Genomic DNA, 17,594 nt, shown 5'->3' with positions numbered 1-17,594 from the left:
TTTTAAATACTAGCCTCTAGGTTACAGTAGGAAGAAGTAATTCCTGCTCATTTTCAGCTGTGACGTATTTGCTGCATGATGCTCCTGTAAGTGACATATTTCTGTGGATGTAACATTCCTACAGACAGAGGCAGGAGGCTGAGGGTTCGGATCAATTTGATTTCCAGGAGCCCAGACTCTTATCTTCTTCCCACCCAAGAAAGCATTTTGGAATGAGTTAAAAATGCCATTTTTGTTGTTGTTGTTGTTGGGATAACTCTGAATTGCTTGAATTTATTAAAATGTAAAACAATTTACAAATTCAGTACTTTATCATTAGGCATAAGTTACTTGGGACATTCCCTCACCACTGATCATATCACAAGGGTGTGTTAGGACAGCATGGTTGTGAATCACTCATTTCAGACTAGAATATATACAGAAGGGTACTCAACAAAAAGAGGGGGTTAAAAAGTCTCCTAATACCTGTATTGGTCCCTGTTACCTGCTTCTTGTCACGTTTTTTACTTGTTGCTTAATTATGGGAGATAAGCTCCCATCCTCCCCTATTCTAAAGTACTCTCTAAAAGTTTTTCCAAATGTGGCATTTCTCATGTATCCTTTTGGCCTTAGATCCTAAACAGCTTATTGGAATGACTTCAAATTTATTAAAAATAATTTCCCACGGATGTAAGTTATTTCAATATGAAAACTACTTTCTATAAACTGTTGTGTATGTGCCGGGTCTGGTCCTTTCTCTCCTCTAAGAAGGCCCCATTGGAAGGAGAGGAAGATGCTGGTAAATGTAGAGGCTGGTTAATGCCAGCATCACTGCCTCTCTGACTCCTGGGCTATGGTCACCAAAGCCAGTTTCTCCTGACCAGTCACCTGTCTTAACTTACCTGGATGCCCACATTACCACTTCTGGCCTCTGTGACCACATTCACCAGTGTGTTTCTGATCCTCTCTGTCAATTTCACCCTGCAGGACTCGGCTCACCGGCTGTCTCCTCTAAGCATCTTTGCTATTAATAGTTGGCATGACATACTCGGCTTGGTCATGCTGCTTCAAGGTCTCTCATTGTTCTATTCAGAATAATGCCATGCACTTAATGAACACTTCTGTTGAGCATTTACAGGGCAGACACAGTTACTTACCCATTTTAAAGGATAAAGAAGTGGTCTCCTGGGAAAGTTTGTACAGATGGAAGAAATATCGGTGGTTGTTTCTCTTGGGAGGGTGGGGGCAGCAGGGGTGATGAATTCTGGGTTAGGTATGCTGTGCTTGAACTTGTTGGTTATTGGGGCTGGCGTTTGCTGGGCAAGCGGACACAGACATGGCGGTCAGGGAGGAGATGAGCACCGAAGTGGGAGCTAGGTGGGGATGATATCTCCTGAGAGTCAAGGGCCCAGAATACAGCCTTCCTTAGAGGTATGGGAGGTGTTCTGACTCTCTTTCCTCATTTATAAGACTACCTCTGAGACTATAAACACAGAAGGTCATGATGCAAATGCCTATCAACTACTGCCCAGATGCCCCTATGTTTACCTGGTTTCTGATCAGGCAGAATGGATGGGCTCCCTAGAAACACAACAGGCTGTGCTGATTGCGTGAGCCTTGGAACAAATAAATTTTCTTTACCCTTTGTGCCCAGATTGGAATCCACATTCACCTGAAAAATCTGTTTCAGACTGTGCTCTGAGGGCATCGGGAGGCAGAGCATGCTGAAGTGCCGGATGAAGCGAGGGGTCACAGGGTTGCGGCCACCACCTGGAGGTGCACATGCCGATACGATTGTTACGTCCTGTAGAGAGAGAAATCCACCTGGGTCACCCAGCAAAGATGCAGATGAGATCTACCCATCCCAATGGCAGGACTCAACCAACATTTTTGGAGGATCTATCACAGGACATCCTGGTAGCTCAGTGGTAAAGAACCCGCCTGCCAATGCAGGGGACATAGCTTCGATTTCTGGGTTAGGAAGATCCTATGGAGAAGGAAATGACAACCCACTCCAGTATTCTTGCCTGGGAAATCCTATGCACAGAGGAAGCTGGTGAGCCATAGTCCATGCGGTTGGAAAAAAGTTGGACAAGACTTAGTAGTGACTAAACAACACCACCACCACCATCATAGGATGATATTGTGTTGTATTTTCCTGCATGTTATCCAACTTAATTCTCACAACCACCTTAGGAGATCACTGTTATTACCTCCATTTTATAGATGAAAAAAAAAAAAAATCAAGGCCCCAGATGGTTAAATAAGTTATTCAAGGTCATTCAGCTAACTCACTGACCTTGTAGAAATACTCCTATGTAAAAATTGAATTTTAAAAAATTGTAAAAATTTGTACCTTAGGTTAAAGTACATTCATTCAACAAATAGTAAGAATAGTCAATTCTTATTATTTGTGGTAGTTGGCACCCCACTCCAGTACTCTTGCCTGGAAAATCCCATGGACAGAGGAGCCTGGAAGGCTGCAGTCCATGGGGTCACTGAGGGTCGGACACGACTGAGTGACTTCACTTTCACTTTTCACTTTCACGCATTGGAGAAGGAAATGGCAACCCACTCCAGGGACTGGGGAGCCTTGTGGGCTGCCGTCTATGGGGTCGCACAGAGTTGGACACGACTGATGTGACTTAGCAGTAGCATGTTCTATAAAATCACCAGGAACACTGGCTTAATGCATCCTGAACCACTGCTCCTAGGGGAAAAACAGAGCTAGGTTCCTGTGAGCCTCTGGTCATAACATGTTCAGTTGGTCAGTATATGTATCACAGGGGCCTCTGATCTTGCCTCTTCATTAGTCTATACCTTCGCTGAAGCCAAGGGGATCTTTCTATAACGCTTCCTCAGAGGCTCCCCATGACTTACACCAGTGGTCCCCAACCCTTTTGGCACCAGGGACCAGTTTTGTGGAAAAAAATTTTTCCACCTACAATGTGGCGGGGGCGGGGAGGGGGGAGGGGTGGGGGGTGCGGTTTGGATGATTCAAGAGCGTAACATTTACTGTGAACTTAATTTCTATTATTATTACATGAGCTCCACCTCAGATCATCAGGTATTAGATCCTGGAGGTTGGGGACCCCTGTCTTAGAAGATAAATCTACATTCCTCTTCATGGTACTATGATCCCCTGGTCTGACCTCTGCTTCTCCTGTTGCTTTGGTGCCCACATTCCATACCCTGCAAGTAGTATTCTACACCCTACAAGTAGTGTTCCAAACTATCTGCTTTGAGATGCAAATAGCTCCCTTTCCTTGGTTTGCCCTGCCTTGCCTACAAAATCCTGTTCTGATATCACCTCTTCTGGGAAAGATTCTCTGATCATCAACCCACTGCCCACTCCTGCCTCCCCCCAGTCTCTCTCCACATTATATAACCCTGCATTACAACACATGCTCTTCTATCTTCTGAAGCTAAGGAGGCCAGGGCTGTCACACTTGTCTATAAATCTCATGAATCAAGCATGGCGTGAACTCAATATAGATTGAATGAAGTTACACATAAGAACATTAAAGCCATATGTCATGGCTGACTTATGTGTTTGTCTGTACCTCCTTTCCACCACTCATGTGCTAAAGCCTTAACTCCAGGTGGTGCAGCAGTAAAGAATCTTCCTGCCAATGGAGGAGATGCAAGAAACATGGGTTCCACCCTTGGGTTGGGAAGATCGCTTGAAGAAGGAAATGGTTACCCATACCAGTATTCTTGCCTGGAGAATCCCATGGACAGAGGAGCCTGGCAGGCAACGTCCATGGGGTAGCAAAGAGTTGGACGTGACTGAGCAGCTGAGTACACATATAAGAAACACCAAAGCCATTAGCCATGGGCTGAGTGTCTCCATCTCCTTTTGGCCAATCATGTGCTCAAAATTCTCCAAGCCAGGCTTCAACAGTACATGAACCATGAACTTGCAGATGTTCAAGGTGGATTTAGAAAAGGCAAAGGAACCAGAGATCAAATTGCCAACATCTGTTGGATCATTGAAAAAGCAAGAGAGTTCCAGAAAAACATCTACTTCTGCTTTATGGACTACACCGAAGCCTTTGATTGTGTGGATCACAACAAACTGTGGAAAATTCTTAAAGGATACCAGGCCACCTGAGAAATCTGTATGCAGGTCAGGAAGCAACAGTTAGAACTGGACATGGAACAACAGACTGGTTCCAAATCAGGAAAGCAGTACATCAAGGCTGTACATTGTCACCTTGCTTATTTAACTTACATGCAGAGTACATCACGCGAAATGCCAGTCTGGATGAAGCACAAGCTAGAATCAAGATTGCCGGGAGAAATATCAATAACCTCAGATATGCAGATGACACCATCCTTATGGCAGAAAGTGAAGAAGAACTAAAGAGCCTATTGATGAAAGTGAAAGAGGAGAGGGAAAAGTTGGCTTAAAGTTCAACATTCAGAAAACTAAGATCATGGCATCCAGTCCCACAACTTCATGGCAAATAGATGGGAAAACAATGGAAACAGTGAGAGACTTTATTTTTTTGGTCTCCAAAATCACTGCAGATGGTGACTTCAGCCATGAAATTAAAAGACACTTGCTCTTTGGAAGAAAAGCTATGAACAACCTAGACAACATATTAAAAAGCAGAGACGTTACTTTGCCAATAAAGGTCTGTCTAGTCAAAGCTATGGTTTTTCTAGTAGTCATGTATGGATGTGAGAGTTGGACTATAAAGAAAGCTGAGTGACGAAGAATTGATGCTTTTGAACTGTGGTGTTGGAGAAGACTCTTGAGAGTCCGTTGGACTGCAAGGAGATCCAACCAGTCCATGCTAAAGGAGATCAGTCCTGGGTGTTCATTGGAAGGACTGATGCTGAAGCTGAAACTCCAATATTTTGGCCACCTGATGCAAAGAACTAACTCATTTGAAATGACTCTGATTCTGGGAAAGAGTGAAGGTGGGAGGAGAGGGGGAAGACAGAGGATGAGATGGTTGGATGGCATCACCGACTCAATGGACATGAGTTTGAACTAGCTCTGGGAGTTAGTGATGGACAGGGAAGCCTGGCATGTGGCAGTTCATGGGGTCGCAAAGAGTCAGACAGGACTGAGTGACTGAACTGAACTGAACTGAACTGAACCTCCTTTTGGCTGAAGCCTTAATTCCTAGTATCCACAATCTGACTATATTTGGAGATGGGTATTTAAAGAAGTAACTTAGTTAAGAGGAAGTCATTAGGATGGGCCTTAATCCAATATGATTGATGTCTCCTTATAAGAAGAGATGATTTGAACAAAGACGGACACAAGGAGAAAATCATAAGAAGACATAGGGAGAATATGGCCATCTGTAAACCAAGGAGAGAAGCCACAGAATAAAGCAACCCTACTGATATCTTGACCTTGGACTTTCCTCTTCTAGAACTGGGAGAAAATAAATTTCTACAGTTTGAGTTACCCAGTCTATGGTACTTAGTTATGGCAACTCTAACAAATGAGTGCACCACATTCCATTGCCGTTTACATGGAGACACACAAAGTCATTTAAAACCTAAAGTAACCTGTATATCTTTCCAAAAGAGTTTGTTTCTGTCATAAAATCCACCAAAATCTTGATATTGCCGAAGTAATTCAATGGGAGGCTGAGAGCCATAGCGATCCAGCCTGGGCATGTTTAGGTCGTCAACAAAAATCACAACTCGTTTGTTTCCTGGTGCTCCTAGGGAAAGAAAATGAGTTTAAGAATTATGATTTGTCTTCAGTAAGGTGACTCAGATGGTAAAGAGTCTGCCTGCAATGCAGGAAACTCAGGTTCGATTCCTGGGTTGGGAAGATCCCCTGGAGAAGGGAATGGCAACCCACTCCAGTATTCTTGCCTGGAGAATTCCATGGACAGAGGAGCCTGGCAGGCTAATGACCATGGGGTCACAAAGAGTTGGACATAAATGAGTGACTCACTTTTGAAACTTTCAAAACATAAGACAAAGCTTAGGTATGGCTTTGGACTCAATGTACACCATGTAGGTCATAATGAGCTCAGCTTTTAAGTGTGAGGAGGGCCCTAGGGGAATCCTGAGTTGAGGAGGAGAGTCCTCCCTCTGGCCCCATCCAGGCTCTGACAGGGAGTTACAGACTCAGCCCAGATACCCACATTATCAGATGGTCCCTCACCAAAATGGCAACTCACTCCAGTACCTTTGCCTGGGAAATCCCATGGACAGAGGAGCCTGGCAGGCCACAGTCCATGGGGTCGCAAAGAGTCAGACATGACTGAGCAACTGAGCATACATAATTGATTTACAGTGTTGAGGGATTCTTTTTGATTGCTTGAACCCTTTGGAAAACATGCTGAAAGTTGCAGGCCTTCTTAGAAAATGCATGAGTGCTTTCCCAGATATGATTTTGTAATTCTAGGTTAAGAACCTCCAGCTTAGGAAATGAAGTGCGTCCTAAGCACAGCACTCACTCTCACCATCCCGGTGCAGGATGATGCCAGCATTTTGGGTGACCTTCCTTAACCCCAACGACTCCCAACCGTCCTCACCAACTGTGCAGCCTGGGCACGGAATGAAGAAGGTCATTTCGTTTTCACACTAGGAAGCAGACAAATCTCCAGGTTTCCTTACATAAATGCCATCCCACTACCCTCTATAGGGAAAGCATGGCTGGATTTTCAAAAGCACCTTTATAACATCAAAACAGGGATAGTGAAGGACAAGGAAGCCTAGCATGCCGCAGTCCATGGGGTTGCAAAGAGTCGGACATGACTGAGTAATTGAACAACAACAAACTACATCAAAGGGAAATCCACTGGAGCTGCACAATGTCACATTTAACCTAAAGAGAGTCAATATGTACATTCAGAAAAAAAAAAAAGTGATAAACAGAGAAAAGAGAACAACTTAAGCAGAGGAAGTGACTCCACCCATGCCGGTATCTGGCATCAGTGACAACTGCAAAGAAAATAAGGTAAATCCCATGGCCTCACTTCATTTTCTGGCCTCTGGAAGTCAAGTAGCAGGTCAGGGGTATGGAAGGGTTCTAAGACAGTCATTCATAAAAATTTGGGGCCCCCACCAGAAAGACTGTATCTATTTCCCTGCATCTACTTGAGCAGGAAAGGAGGAACAAAAACGGGCTGGTAGAGCAGCTGGCACAGCAAGGCCTGTGAGATGATGGCATGTGGAGGGCAGCTGGGCCTGAGCTTGGCCTAGTGCTCCACCAGGAAGGCGGTGGGCTGGGCAAGCGGACCATAGCACAAGAGGCTACAGGATGTGCCTCAGGAGGGTGGGACAGAATGGGGCTGAGACTCATTGCCAACAGAGAACTTTTCAATGGAGAGGTCAGGGAATCTTCCATTGGGGAGGAGGTCAGGGAACCTTCCAATGCAGAGGTCAGGGGAACCTTCCATTGTGGAGGTCAGGGGAACCTTCCACTGGGGAGGTCAGGGAAATTTCCATTGGGGAGGTCAGGGAAACTTCCACTGGGGAGGTCAGGGAAGCCTCCAGTGGGGAGGTCAGGGCTTGGCCTGCACACAGTTCTTTCAGAAATCCTTCAGAGGGCCTGCTCCTGGAAGTGTGTCACACCAAGGGCGGGGACAGCCGTCTGGCCAGCAGAGAAGCAAAGACAACCCACACTTACAGAGAACCTTGTCCTTCCCTTTTCCTCCCATCCCGATACACTAGAGCAGGGTGTGAAGAGTAAAAGAGCACCCATGCCCCTCTTTGCCTCCTGCACCTCCAGCCACAAACCTGGCTTAAAACAGAGGAGAGGAAGAGCTTTTTAAAAGAGTCTTTATTGAATTTCTGACAACACTGCTTCTGTTTTATGTTTTGGCTTTTTGGCTGCGAGGCATGTGGGGATCTTAGCTCCCTGATCAGGGATCAAACCCGCACCACCTGCTTACGTCACCGGACCACCAGAGAAGTCCCCGGGAGGAGTTTTAAATTGGATTGGGGATTGATAAACAACAAGGCCCTACTGTAGAGCACAGGAAACTAGATCCAATCTCCTGGGATAAACCATAATGGAAAAGAATATAAAAAAGGATGTACATATATGTATAACTGAGTCACTTTGCTGTACAGCAGAGATTGACAGGACGATACTTAAAAAAAAGACCAAAAAAAAAAAAAAATTAGGTTTGGGATTGAAGATTGAAGACTCAAAATGACTGCAAGTGACCAGAAAGTTATGGTATTGATCGAAACAGTTGAAAAGGAAGCGTGAAGGAGATCCCACAAAGCCTGGGGGAAAGTGCTGCCTGAAGAAACCCCAAAGCGGTTTCATGCTTATTCCCTACTGGGTTCAGGTAACTGAATGCACCGGATATAAAGAGGTTTGCTTGCTTTAAATAAAGGGAAATCAATGCATGTTTGAAAGAAGAGAGAGTAGAGAGAGGGAGAGCCTTGGAGAGGTAGAGATAGAAGATGTTCTGAGTTGCGGGTGATGACAGACGCAAACGACTTGCTTGCTAACAGTAAGATATCTAGATGTAAAGCCATGAAAGAGTAGCATGAACAGAATTACCTTTACAAATAAATTAAGCAAAGGAAATATCCAATTGTAACTTTATTACGTGTACTGTTTTTCTGAATTAGCTTAATAAATAGTTTGTGTGAGGCAAATGACAAGAATAAATCTTACCTAGGATATTTTTTCTTTTCCTTTCCAGTTTTGACTCAATGATCTCTTGTGTTCTTGAAGATGAAGTTTGAGCAGAAAAATTTAGATAAACAGGGACATAGCCGGCTGATTCTTGAATTCTATTTAGCAATCCTTTTGCAATAACAGACTTAAAAATTTTTAAAAAAGATGTTAATTGATTTATACTCAATATCTTTCAATTATGTATATCAGTAATAATCTGGTACAATGAGTAAAATCAGGATAAGAGGAGGGAGGGAGGTTAAAACTAGATTGAAATGTCTTTTTCTTCCTGGAGATTCCATTTAATTACAGTTATCAGAACCAAGGAAACATTCTAATCAGCTCTATCTCAGCAAAAATTTTTATTTTAGTTTTATACAAAAATCCATCTTGGTTACTATCCAAGTTAATTTGATAGCAAGAGTCAGAGACTTAGAAACAATTTAGAGGGAAAACAGTGAGTCCCTGTTCATGTGGACTGCCCCCAAATCAAGAAGACCAAATAATCAGCATTTTCCTCTATATTCTACTTTTCCTAAACACTGTGCCGAGTAGAAGTAAATGGGCAGGAGGCGAAAGGCTGACCTTCATTAATAGTCTGCAGGGACACAAACTGCCTTGACAGGTTCCCACCCTAACTTGTGAAGTGGCAGCCCCAGAAATTTCCAGGGACACAACATAAAAGCTCCCAAACACAAAAGACTGGTTCACAGGGTCCTCTGGTTTATATACATTATTGACACCAAGGATTTATTCAGAAAGTGGCAAACTGTGGACCTGATACAGATTCAGCATAGTTATATTCTTCCTGAAAAAGTGACACAAATTCAGAAGAAATTCCCCTGAGATATAAGGTGTTATTTATGGGGCTCACAATTCTAGGTTCATCGTGCCCTCCTTCTGGACAGAGCTTCTTGTATGAGGTGGGGCTTCCCCATGGCTCAGATGATAAAGAATCTTCCTGCAGTGCAGGAGACCCAGGTTTGGTCCCTGGGTTGGGAGGATCCCTTGGAGAAGGGCATGGCTAACCACTTCAGTAATTCCTGCCTGGAGCATTCCATGGACAGAGAAGCCTGGCAGGCTACAGTCCACAGGATCATAAAGAGTGCACATGACTGAGCAACTAACACTTTCTTGTTTGATGTGGGTTTCCTACCTTGCCAACTCCAGTTATTCCGGTAAACAACACTGAATGCTTGACTGCCAGTAGTTTTTCCATTAGGTACCCAAAGCGCACTGTGTCAGCTGTGGGGACAAGCATTTCAAAAAACGGAGTGTCTCGGCTGTATTTGAAGGTGGGTATGATTCGTTCCCAGGGATCCAGCCGTTTGGTGTCAAAATCCATGTGAATGCTCCACAGGTCACCAGAACTGGGAAGCTAGGATACAAAATTAAACACCACTATTGAAAGGATTGACACACGGTCATAGAAATAGTTACATAGAAGCAAAGGTAGTCATAGAACATGGATGGGTTTGGATTTCTTGTTGCTTTGTAGAGAAGTAGTTGCTTAAGTATCAGAGTTCAATTCTTTAATCATGAAATACTATACAGTAAAAGCCTGATGTACTGACTGTTAAAACTATGTAAAAAAAAATATTTAATTCAACATTAAGACCCAACATTCAGGGGATTACTCTACACCAAATACTGTGTTTGGTGTGGGGGAAAATGCTGAACAAAACCCAGCCTTTGCCTTCAATGACTTTATAACCCACCTCGAGGACACAAACACACTAGTTAATACTCATGGAGAAATAAGGGTTCTAATAGAGTTTAGTACATCCACAGAGGAGGGATGGCTCATTTCTACTCACAGGGGAGTTGTACCAGTGGCTAGAGATTTAGGTGGACTTTCCTGGGGGCTCAGACAATAAAGAATCTGCCTGCACTCTAGGATTCGCGGGTTCCATTCCAGGGTTGAGAATATTCCTTGGAGAAGGGTAAGGTTACCCACTCCAGTGTTCTTGCCTGGAGAATTCCATGGGCAGAGGAGCCTGGTGGGCTATAGACCATGGGGTTGCAAAGAGTCAGACATGACTGAGTTACTAACGTATCCTAACACACTAGGGGGTGGTGATGCTACAACTCAGACTTGAAGGATAAGCAGGAGTCAGATGGGCAGAGAAGTGATGAAATGGGGATGGGGAAAAAGGAGTCAGGGTTCACACTAAGAAAACAGGTCTGGAAGTCATGGAAAGTGGCATGCATGTGGAAACTGTAAGAGATAAGTCTGGACATACAGATGTGACCAAGTTATAAAAACCTCATTTGTTAAAGAGCTTGCAACAAGAGTTCAGTGAAGAATTCTAAGTGGGTAACATGATCAGATTGCATTTCAGAAGGTTCATTCTGGCAGCTGCACAAAACAGTGGTGTTTCAAGCTTACTGGGCAGTGACCTTTAAAAAAATTTATTTTTAATTAGAGGATAATTGCTTTAGTGTTGTGTTGGTTTCTGCTGTACAACAGCATGCCCCTTCCCACCCCTCTAGGTCATCACAGAAGTCATCACCGGAGTGAGCTCCCTGTGTTATATAGCAGCTTCCCACTAGTTATCTACTTTACATATGGTAATGTATATGTTTCAATGCTACACTCTCAATTCATCCCATCCTCTCCTTCCCCTGCTGTATCTACAAGTCCGTTCTCTATGTCTGCATCTCTATTCCTGCCCTGCAAATAGGTTCATCAGTACCATTTGTCTAGATTCCATATATATGCATTTACTATATGATATTTATTTTTCCAATTCTTATTTCACTCTGTAAAACAGGCCCTAGGTTCATCCACCTCAGTTCAACTGACTCATATTCTTTCCTTTTTATAGCTGAGTAATATTCCATTGTATATATGTACCACAACTTCTACTTTATTCATTTATCTGCTGATGGACATCTAGGTTGCTTCCATATCCTAGCTATTGTAAATAGTACTGCAGTGAACACTGGGGTATATGTGTCTTTTTCAATTCTGGTTTTCTCAGGATATATGCCCAGTAGTGGGATTGCTGGGTCATAATGTCATTTTTTATTCCTAGTTTTTTAAGGAAACTCTATACATTCTCCATAGTGGCTGTAACAGTTTACATTCCCACCAACAGTGCAAGAGGCTTCCCTTTTCTCCACATCTATTTGTAGATTTTTTGATAATGGCCATTCTAAACAGTGTTAGGTGATACTTCATTGTACTTTTGATGTGCATTTCTCTAATAATGAGTGATGTTGAGCATCTTTTCATGTATTATTGGTCATCTGTATGACTTCTTTGGAGAAATGTCTGTTTAGGTCTTCTCATTTTTTGATCGGGTTGCTTGTGTTTCTGATATTGAGCTGCATGGGTTTCCTGTATATTTTTCAGATTAATCCTTTGTCAATTGCTTTGCTATTATTTTCTCCCATTCTGAGGGTTGTCTTTTCATTTTGTTAGCTTCCTTTGCTGTGCAAAAGCTTTTAAGTTTAATTAGGTCCTATTTACTTATTTTTGTTTTTATTTCTATCACTCTATAAGGTGGGTCAAAGAGGGTCTTGCTGATAGTTATTGACAGTGACTCAATTTCACATGGTGATCTGGTACATACATATAGATGTGTTTGTTTAAATATGTATAATATTTACCCCAAGTATCACTCTATTTCACATTCTATTCTATTAAAAAAAAAACCTTATTAGGATTTTCTACATATTCAGTTGTTTCCTTCAAATAATGACAGCTTTATTTCATTTCTAAAGTTTATATTTTATTTTGTTCCCCCGCCTTACTGCACAGGCTAATATCTCCAATATAGTGGTAACTAAAAGTTTTGATGGTGGCTATTTAATTTTTTTTTTTTTTAGTTAAAAGTGATTTTTATTTGTCCATGTTCTCTTCTAGCCCTTGTGCATATGTGTATATAATTTTTAAAAGTCATAGAATGGGAATAGTTTTATAAGTTTTATAAAACATATAGATACATGGCATATGTATCAGATCAGATCAGATCAGTCACTCAGTCGTGTACGACTCTTTGCGACCCCATGAACTGCAGCACGCCAGGCCTCCCTGTCCATCACCAACTCCTGGAGTTCACCCAGACTCATGTCCATTGAGTCAGTGATGCCATCCAGCCATCTCATCCTCTGTCGTCCCCTTCTCCTCTTGCCCCCAATCCCTCCCAGCATCAGAGTCTTTTCCAATGAGTCAACTCTTCGCATGAGGTGGCCAAAGTACTGGAGTTTCAGCTTTAGCATCATTCCTTCCAAAGAACACCCAGGACTGATCTCCTTTAGAATGGACTTGTTGGATCTCCTTGCAGTCCAAGGGACTCTCAAGAGTTTTCTCCAACACCACAGTTCAAAAGCATCAATTCTTCGGTGCACCTTTGCTCCGTGAGAATGTAACTCTCTTTAGCACTTTCTGAGGCTGACATAAATTATAAATATAAAGAAAAAACACTTCAAGGGAAAATAAGTTTTCTGGTTGAGCAGCCTTTATAAAAAAACGGTCATAAAATGTCCACAGGCTTCCAAGGCCAGAAGATAATGTACACAACGTTGTTTATGGGAAAGGCATGCAGAAAAAATCCTGGTTTCAATAAAGACAAAACAGATGTAATGTTTGGGCTGACTCTGCATGACTTTGCATCTTTCATTTCCCTCTACGTACAAGTCAAGGTATAAAAGTTCCTTTTGAAAATAAAGTTATGGGCCTCTCTCACCGAAGCTTGGTCTCCCCATGTCATTCTCTCTCTCTCTTTCTCTCTTATCACCAGCGCCAGCATCCTGAGGGTACCCCTGGATCCTGCTGGGGCTGGACCCCGACAAATATACATGTTTCAATGCTATTCTCTCAAATCATCCTACCCTCCCCTCTCAAACAGAGTCCAATAGTCTGTTCTTTACATCTCTGTCTCTTGCTGTCTCACATATAGGGTCATCGTTACCATCTTTCTAAATTCCATATATATGAGTTAATATACTGTATTGGTGTTTTTCTTTCTGACTTACTTCACTCTGTATAATAGGCTCCAGTTTCATCCACCTCATTAGAACTGGTTCAAATGCATTCTTTTTAATAGCTGAGTAATATTCCATTGTGTATATGTACCACAGCTTTCTTATCCATTCATCTGCCGATGGACATCTAGGTTGCTTCCGTGTCCTGGCTATTGTAAACAGCGCTGCGATGAACATTGGGGTACACGTGTCTCTTTTAATTCTGGTTTCTTCAGTATGTAGGCCCAGCAGTGGGGTTTCTGGGTTGTATGGCAGTTCTATTTCCAGCTTTTTAAGGAATCTCCACACTGTTCTCCATAGTGGCTATACTAGTTTGCATTCCTACCAACAGTGTTAAGAGGGTTCCTTTTTCTCTGCACCCTCTCCAGCACTTATTGTTTGTAGACTTTATGATAGCAGCCATTCTGACTGGTGTGAGACAGTACCTCATTGTGGTTTTGATTTGCATTTCTCTGATAATACGTGATGTTGAGCATCTTTTCATGTATTCGTTAGCCATTTGTACGTCTTCTTTGGAGAAATGTCTGTTTAGTTCTTTGGCCCATTTTTTGATTGGGTCACTTATTTTTCTGGAATTGAGCTTCATGAGCTGCTTGTATATTTTTGAGATTAATTTTCTGTCAGTTGTTTCATTTGCTATTATTTTCTCCCATTCTGAAGGCTGTCTTTTCACCTTGCTTATAGTTTCCTTCATTGTGCAAAAGCTTTTAAGTTTAATTAGGTCCCATTTATTTATTTTTGCTTTTATTTCCATTACTGTGGGAGGTGGGTCATAGAGGATCCTGCTGTGATTTATGTCAGAGTGTTTTGCCTATGTTTTCCCTAGGAGTTTTATGGTTTCTGGTCTTACATTTAGATCTTTAATCCATTTTGAGTTTATTTTTGTGTATGGTGTTAGAAAGTGTTCTAGTTTCATTTGTTACAAGTGGTTGACCAGTTTTCCCAGCACCACTTGTTAACTGGGATTGTCTTTTTTCCATTGTATATTCTTGCCTCCTTTGTCAAAGATAAGGTGTCCATAGGTGCGTGGATTTATCTCTGGGCTTTCTGTTTTGTTCCATTGATCTATGTTTCTGTCTTTGTGCCAGTACCATACTGTCTTGATGACTGTTGCTATGTAGTATAGCCTGAAGTCAGGCAGGTTGATTCCTCCAGTTCCATTCTTCTTTCTCAAGATTGCTTTTGCTATTCGAGGTTTTTTGTAATTCCATACAAAATGTGAAATTATTTGTTCTAATTCACTGAAAAATACTGTTGGTAGCTTGATAGGGATTGCACTGAATCTATAGATTGCTTTGGGTAATATACTCATTTTCACTATATTCATTCTTCCAATCCATGAACATGGTATATTTATCCATCTATTTGTGTCATCTTTGATTTCCTTCATCAGTGTTTTACAGTTTTCTATAGGTCTTTTGTTTCTTTAGGTAGATTTATTCCTAACTATTTTATTCTTTTCATTGCAATGGTGAATGGAATTGTTTCCTTAATTTCTATTTCATTTATAAAAACTGGGTTGTGACTCTTTCAACTGATTTCATGTCAATTAATGCATTGCAACCTGTAATTTTAAAAAATAATGGTGTATAGCTTAATCAGAAACGACAGGACCAAAAGCAAGGGAATAATGAATTTGTATTTTAACAACCCAGAAAAGAAATGAAAAGAATCTGAGTTATTGAGAGGCAATAAGGATGAAGAGGAGGAGGATGTGGCAACTCATTCCAGTATTCTTGCATGGAGAATCTCAAGGACAGAGGAGGCTGGTGGGCTACAGGTTCATGGGGTCACACAGAGTTGGACACGATTTAAAGTGACTCACTATGCATGCATGCAAGGATGAAGAGAAGAAGCCATATTTGAAAAAAATTTATTAGAAGAAAAAATTCACTCACTTTAACTCAGATGAGTAAAGAAGGAAGAATCTATAACAGTCATTGAGCTCTGGCTACTACCATGTGGCTGTCAGACCATTTATTGAGGCAAGAAACAAAAAACCAACAGCCCATTCATTTGGGGCTTGCAGACAGAAGGAGGAATCCACCTTTTCATCTGGACTCCCTCCTGTTATCCAAGTAGCATTACCACTGCCAGGACAGGGGCTGGCACTGTCCTTCTAAACATCTTAGGTCATAATGCTTCAATAGCTTCTCATCACACCCACCGTGAAATCAAGGTCCTAACAATGGCCCACAAAGCTATATTTTTCGTCCCACTGCTTACTTCCATGACCTCATTTTATACTACACTCCCACTTGATTTTTCCACTCTGACCTCGCAAGTCTGCTGTTTTTCAAAACTGTCAAGCAATCATTCATTGAGTAAAGGCATTCATATTTGCTTTTTCTTTTGACTGGAATGCTTTCCCCTACGGAACCATTAGAACTTTGACTTTCTTAAGAACTCTGTACATGACCTAATTAGCAAAGCTTTCCTGACTAATATTAATATACAAAAGTTTCCCCCTGCCCTCAGTACTGTCATCCTTACTCTGCTTTATTCATCTCCATGGCACTGAATTGTCACTGATGTATATATGTCTGTGGCTGACTCCCCTGATTGTAATGTAAGGTCTATGAAGCTAGGGACTTTGGTTACTTGATTTAGCTCCCATATCCAGAATAGTGTCTACCATGTAAGAGATTTTCTTTCTTTCTTTCTTTTTTTTTTTACAATTGTGTTTATTCCTTCATCTTTCCTAATATTGAAAAGCCATATTATATCCAATTTTTACTCATGAGCCTAGTCAAAAAAAAAAAAAATGTTACAGGTCTCATTGTCACCACTGCAATAAAATTACAGTGATGGAAGCAAAACCTGTGTTCTCAATGTAGCCACATTAACGGTTTTATGGACACCATGAACAAGTGCCCATTTTCAGTAGAATGAGGCTTTTGTAAGAGATTTTCGACAGATATTTGTTGAACTGAATATTTGCCGAGGGCCATCTCCCACAGACCTTTGATGAACCCAGATCATTTCCCCTGATCCAGAGGGATCTGTCTCTCTGTCTCAGGTTCTCAGTTGTCCTCAACCTGGTTCATCTTGTCCAATTATGATACAATGATCTTGAAGATCCAGCAGGGTTTCATATCCACTAGAAGGTTCTAATCCATAGGCCTTAGTTTCTTATCTTAGGGATTTTTCTTTTGGTAACTTTTTATTTTGATATAATTTAAAACTTACAGAAAAGTTAAAAGAACAGTACAAAGAATTCCCATATATTCCTTATATAGATTAACTGACTGTTCACATTTTGCCTCTTGATTTAGTGTTTATCTTACTCTAAGATGTCAGTTATATACACTATTCTATACTACCCTAAGTATGTGAGCATTTCCTAAAAAACAGGGATATTTTACAACCACACTAAAATGACTGAAATCAGAAAATTGAATATTAATACAATGCTATTATCCAATTTACATTCTATATTCAAGTACAGTCTTAACAATGTCATTTATAGCCATATTTTTTTCAGTCTAGGATCCAATCCAGGATATTGCATTGCATTTGATTATATCTCTTTAGTCTCTTTAACTGAAAAAGTTCCTCAGTTTTCTTTCATGACAGACACTGTTGAAGAATATGGGCCAGTTTATTTTACGGAATGTTCATCAGTTTGAGTAGTCTTGGTGTATCCATAGTCAGAGTTCAGTTCAGTCCAGTTCAGTTGCTCAGTCGTGTCTGACTCTTTGCAACCCCATGAACCGCAGCACTCCAGGCCTCCCTGTCCAATACCAACTCCCGGAGCCTACCCAAACTCATGTCCATTGAATCAGTGATGCTATCCAACCATCTCATCCTCTGTCGTCCCCTTCTCCTCCTGCCCTCAATCTTTCCCAGCATCAGGGTCTTTTCCAATGAGTCAGCTCTTTGCATCAGGTGGCCAAAGTACTGGAGTTTCAGCTTCAACATTAGACCTTCCAATAAACACCCAGGACTGATCTCCTTTAGGATGGACTGGTTGGATCTCCTTGTAGTCCAAGGGACTCTCAAG

The 17,594-nt window shown here is 41.7% G+C and overlaps 1 protein-coding gene and 1 non-coding gene across 2 annotated transcripts in view; both read right to left on the bottom strand.

The window, feature by feature from the left end:
- The window catches only part of DNAH6 (dynein axonemal heavy chain 6), a 271,992-nt gene that overhangs the window by 118,817 nt on the left and 135,581 nt on the right, over window positions 1-17,594 (bottom strand). Inside the window, exons 38-41 of the mRNA XM_086326512.1 lie at window positions 9,756-9,977; window positions 8,597-8,744; window positions 5,512-5,669; window positions 1,652-1,783 (exon numbers count right to left, since the gene is read on the bottom strand). Of these exons, the coding sequence (XP_086182638.1) occupies window positions 1,652-1,783; window positions 5,512-5,669; window positions 8,597-8,744; window positions 9,756-9,977 (660 nt within the window). The remainder of the gene's footprint in view (window positions 1-1,651; window positions 1,784-5,511; window positions 5,670-8,596; window positions 8,745-9,755; window positions 9,978-17,594) is intronic.
- Window positions 16,354-16,487, bottom strand: LOC147363103 (small nucleolar RNA SNORA1). Its single transcript, XR_015137507.1, has one exon. It is a non-coding gene; the product is annotated as a small nucleolar RNA SNORA1 (small nucleolar RNA).

Source organism: Bos grunniens, chromosome 11 (assembly GCF_055505025.1).
Source record: "Bos grunniens cultivar Pamir isolate PY7600 chromosome 11, Bosgru_T2T1.0, whole genome shotgun sequence".
In the NCBI taxonomy this organism is placed as follows: domain Eukaryota; kingdom Metazoa; phylum Chordata; class Mammalia; order Artiodactyla; family Bovidae; genus Bos; species Bos grunniens.
This window is presented reverse-complemented; position numbering and strand designations above follow the sequence as displayed.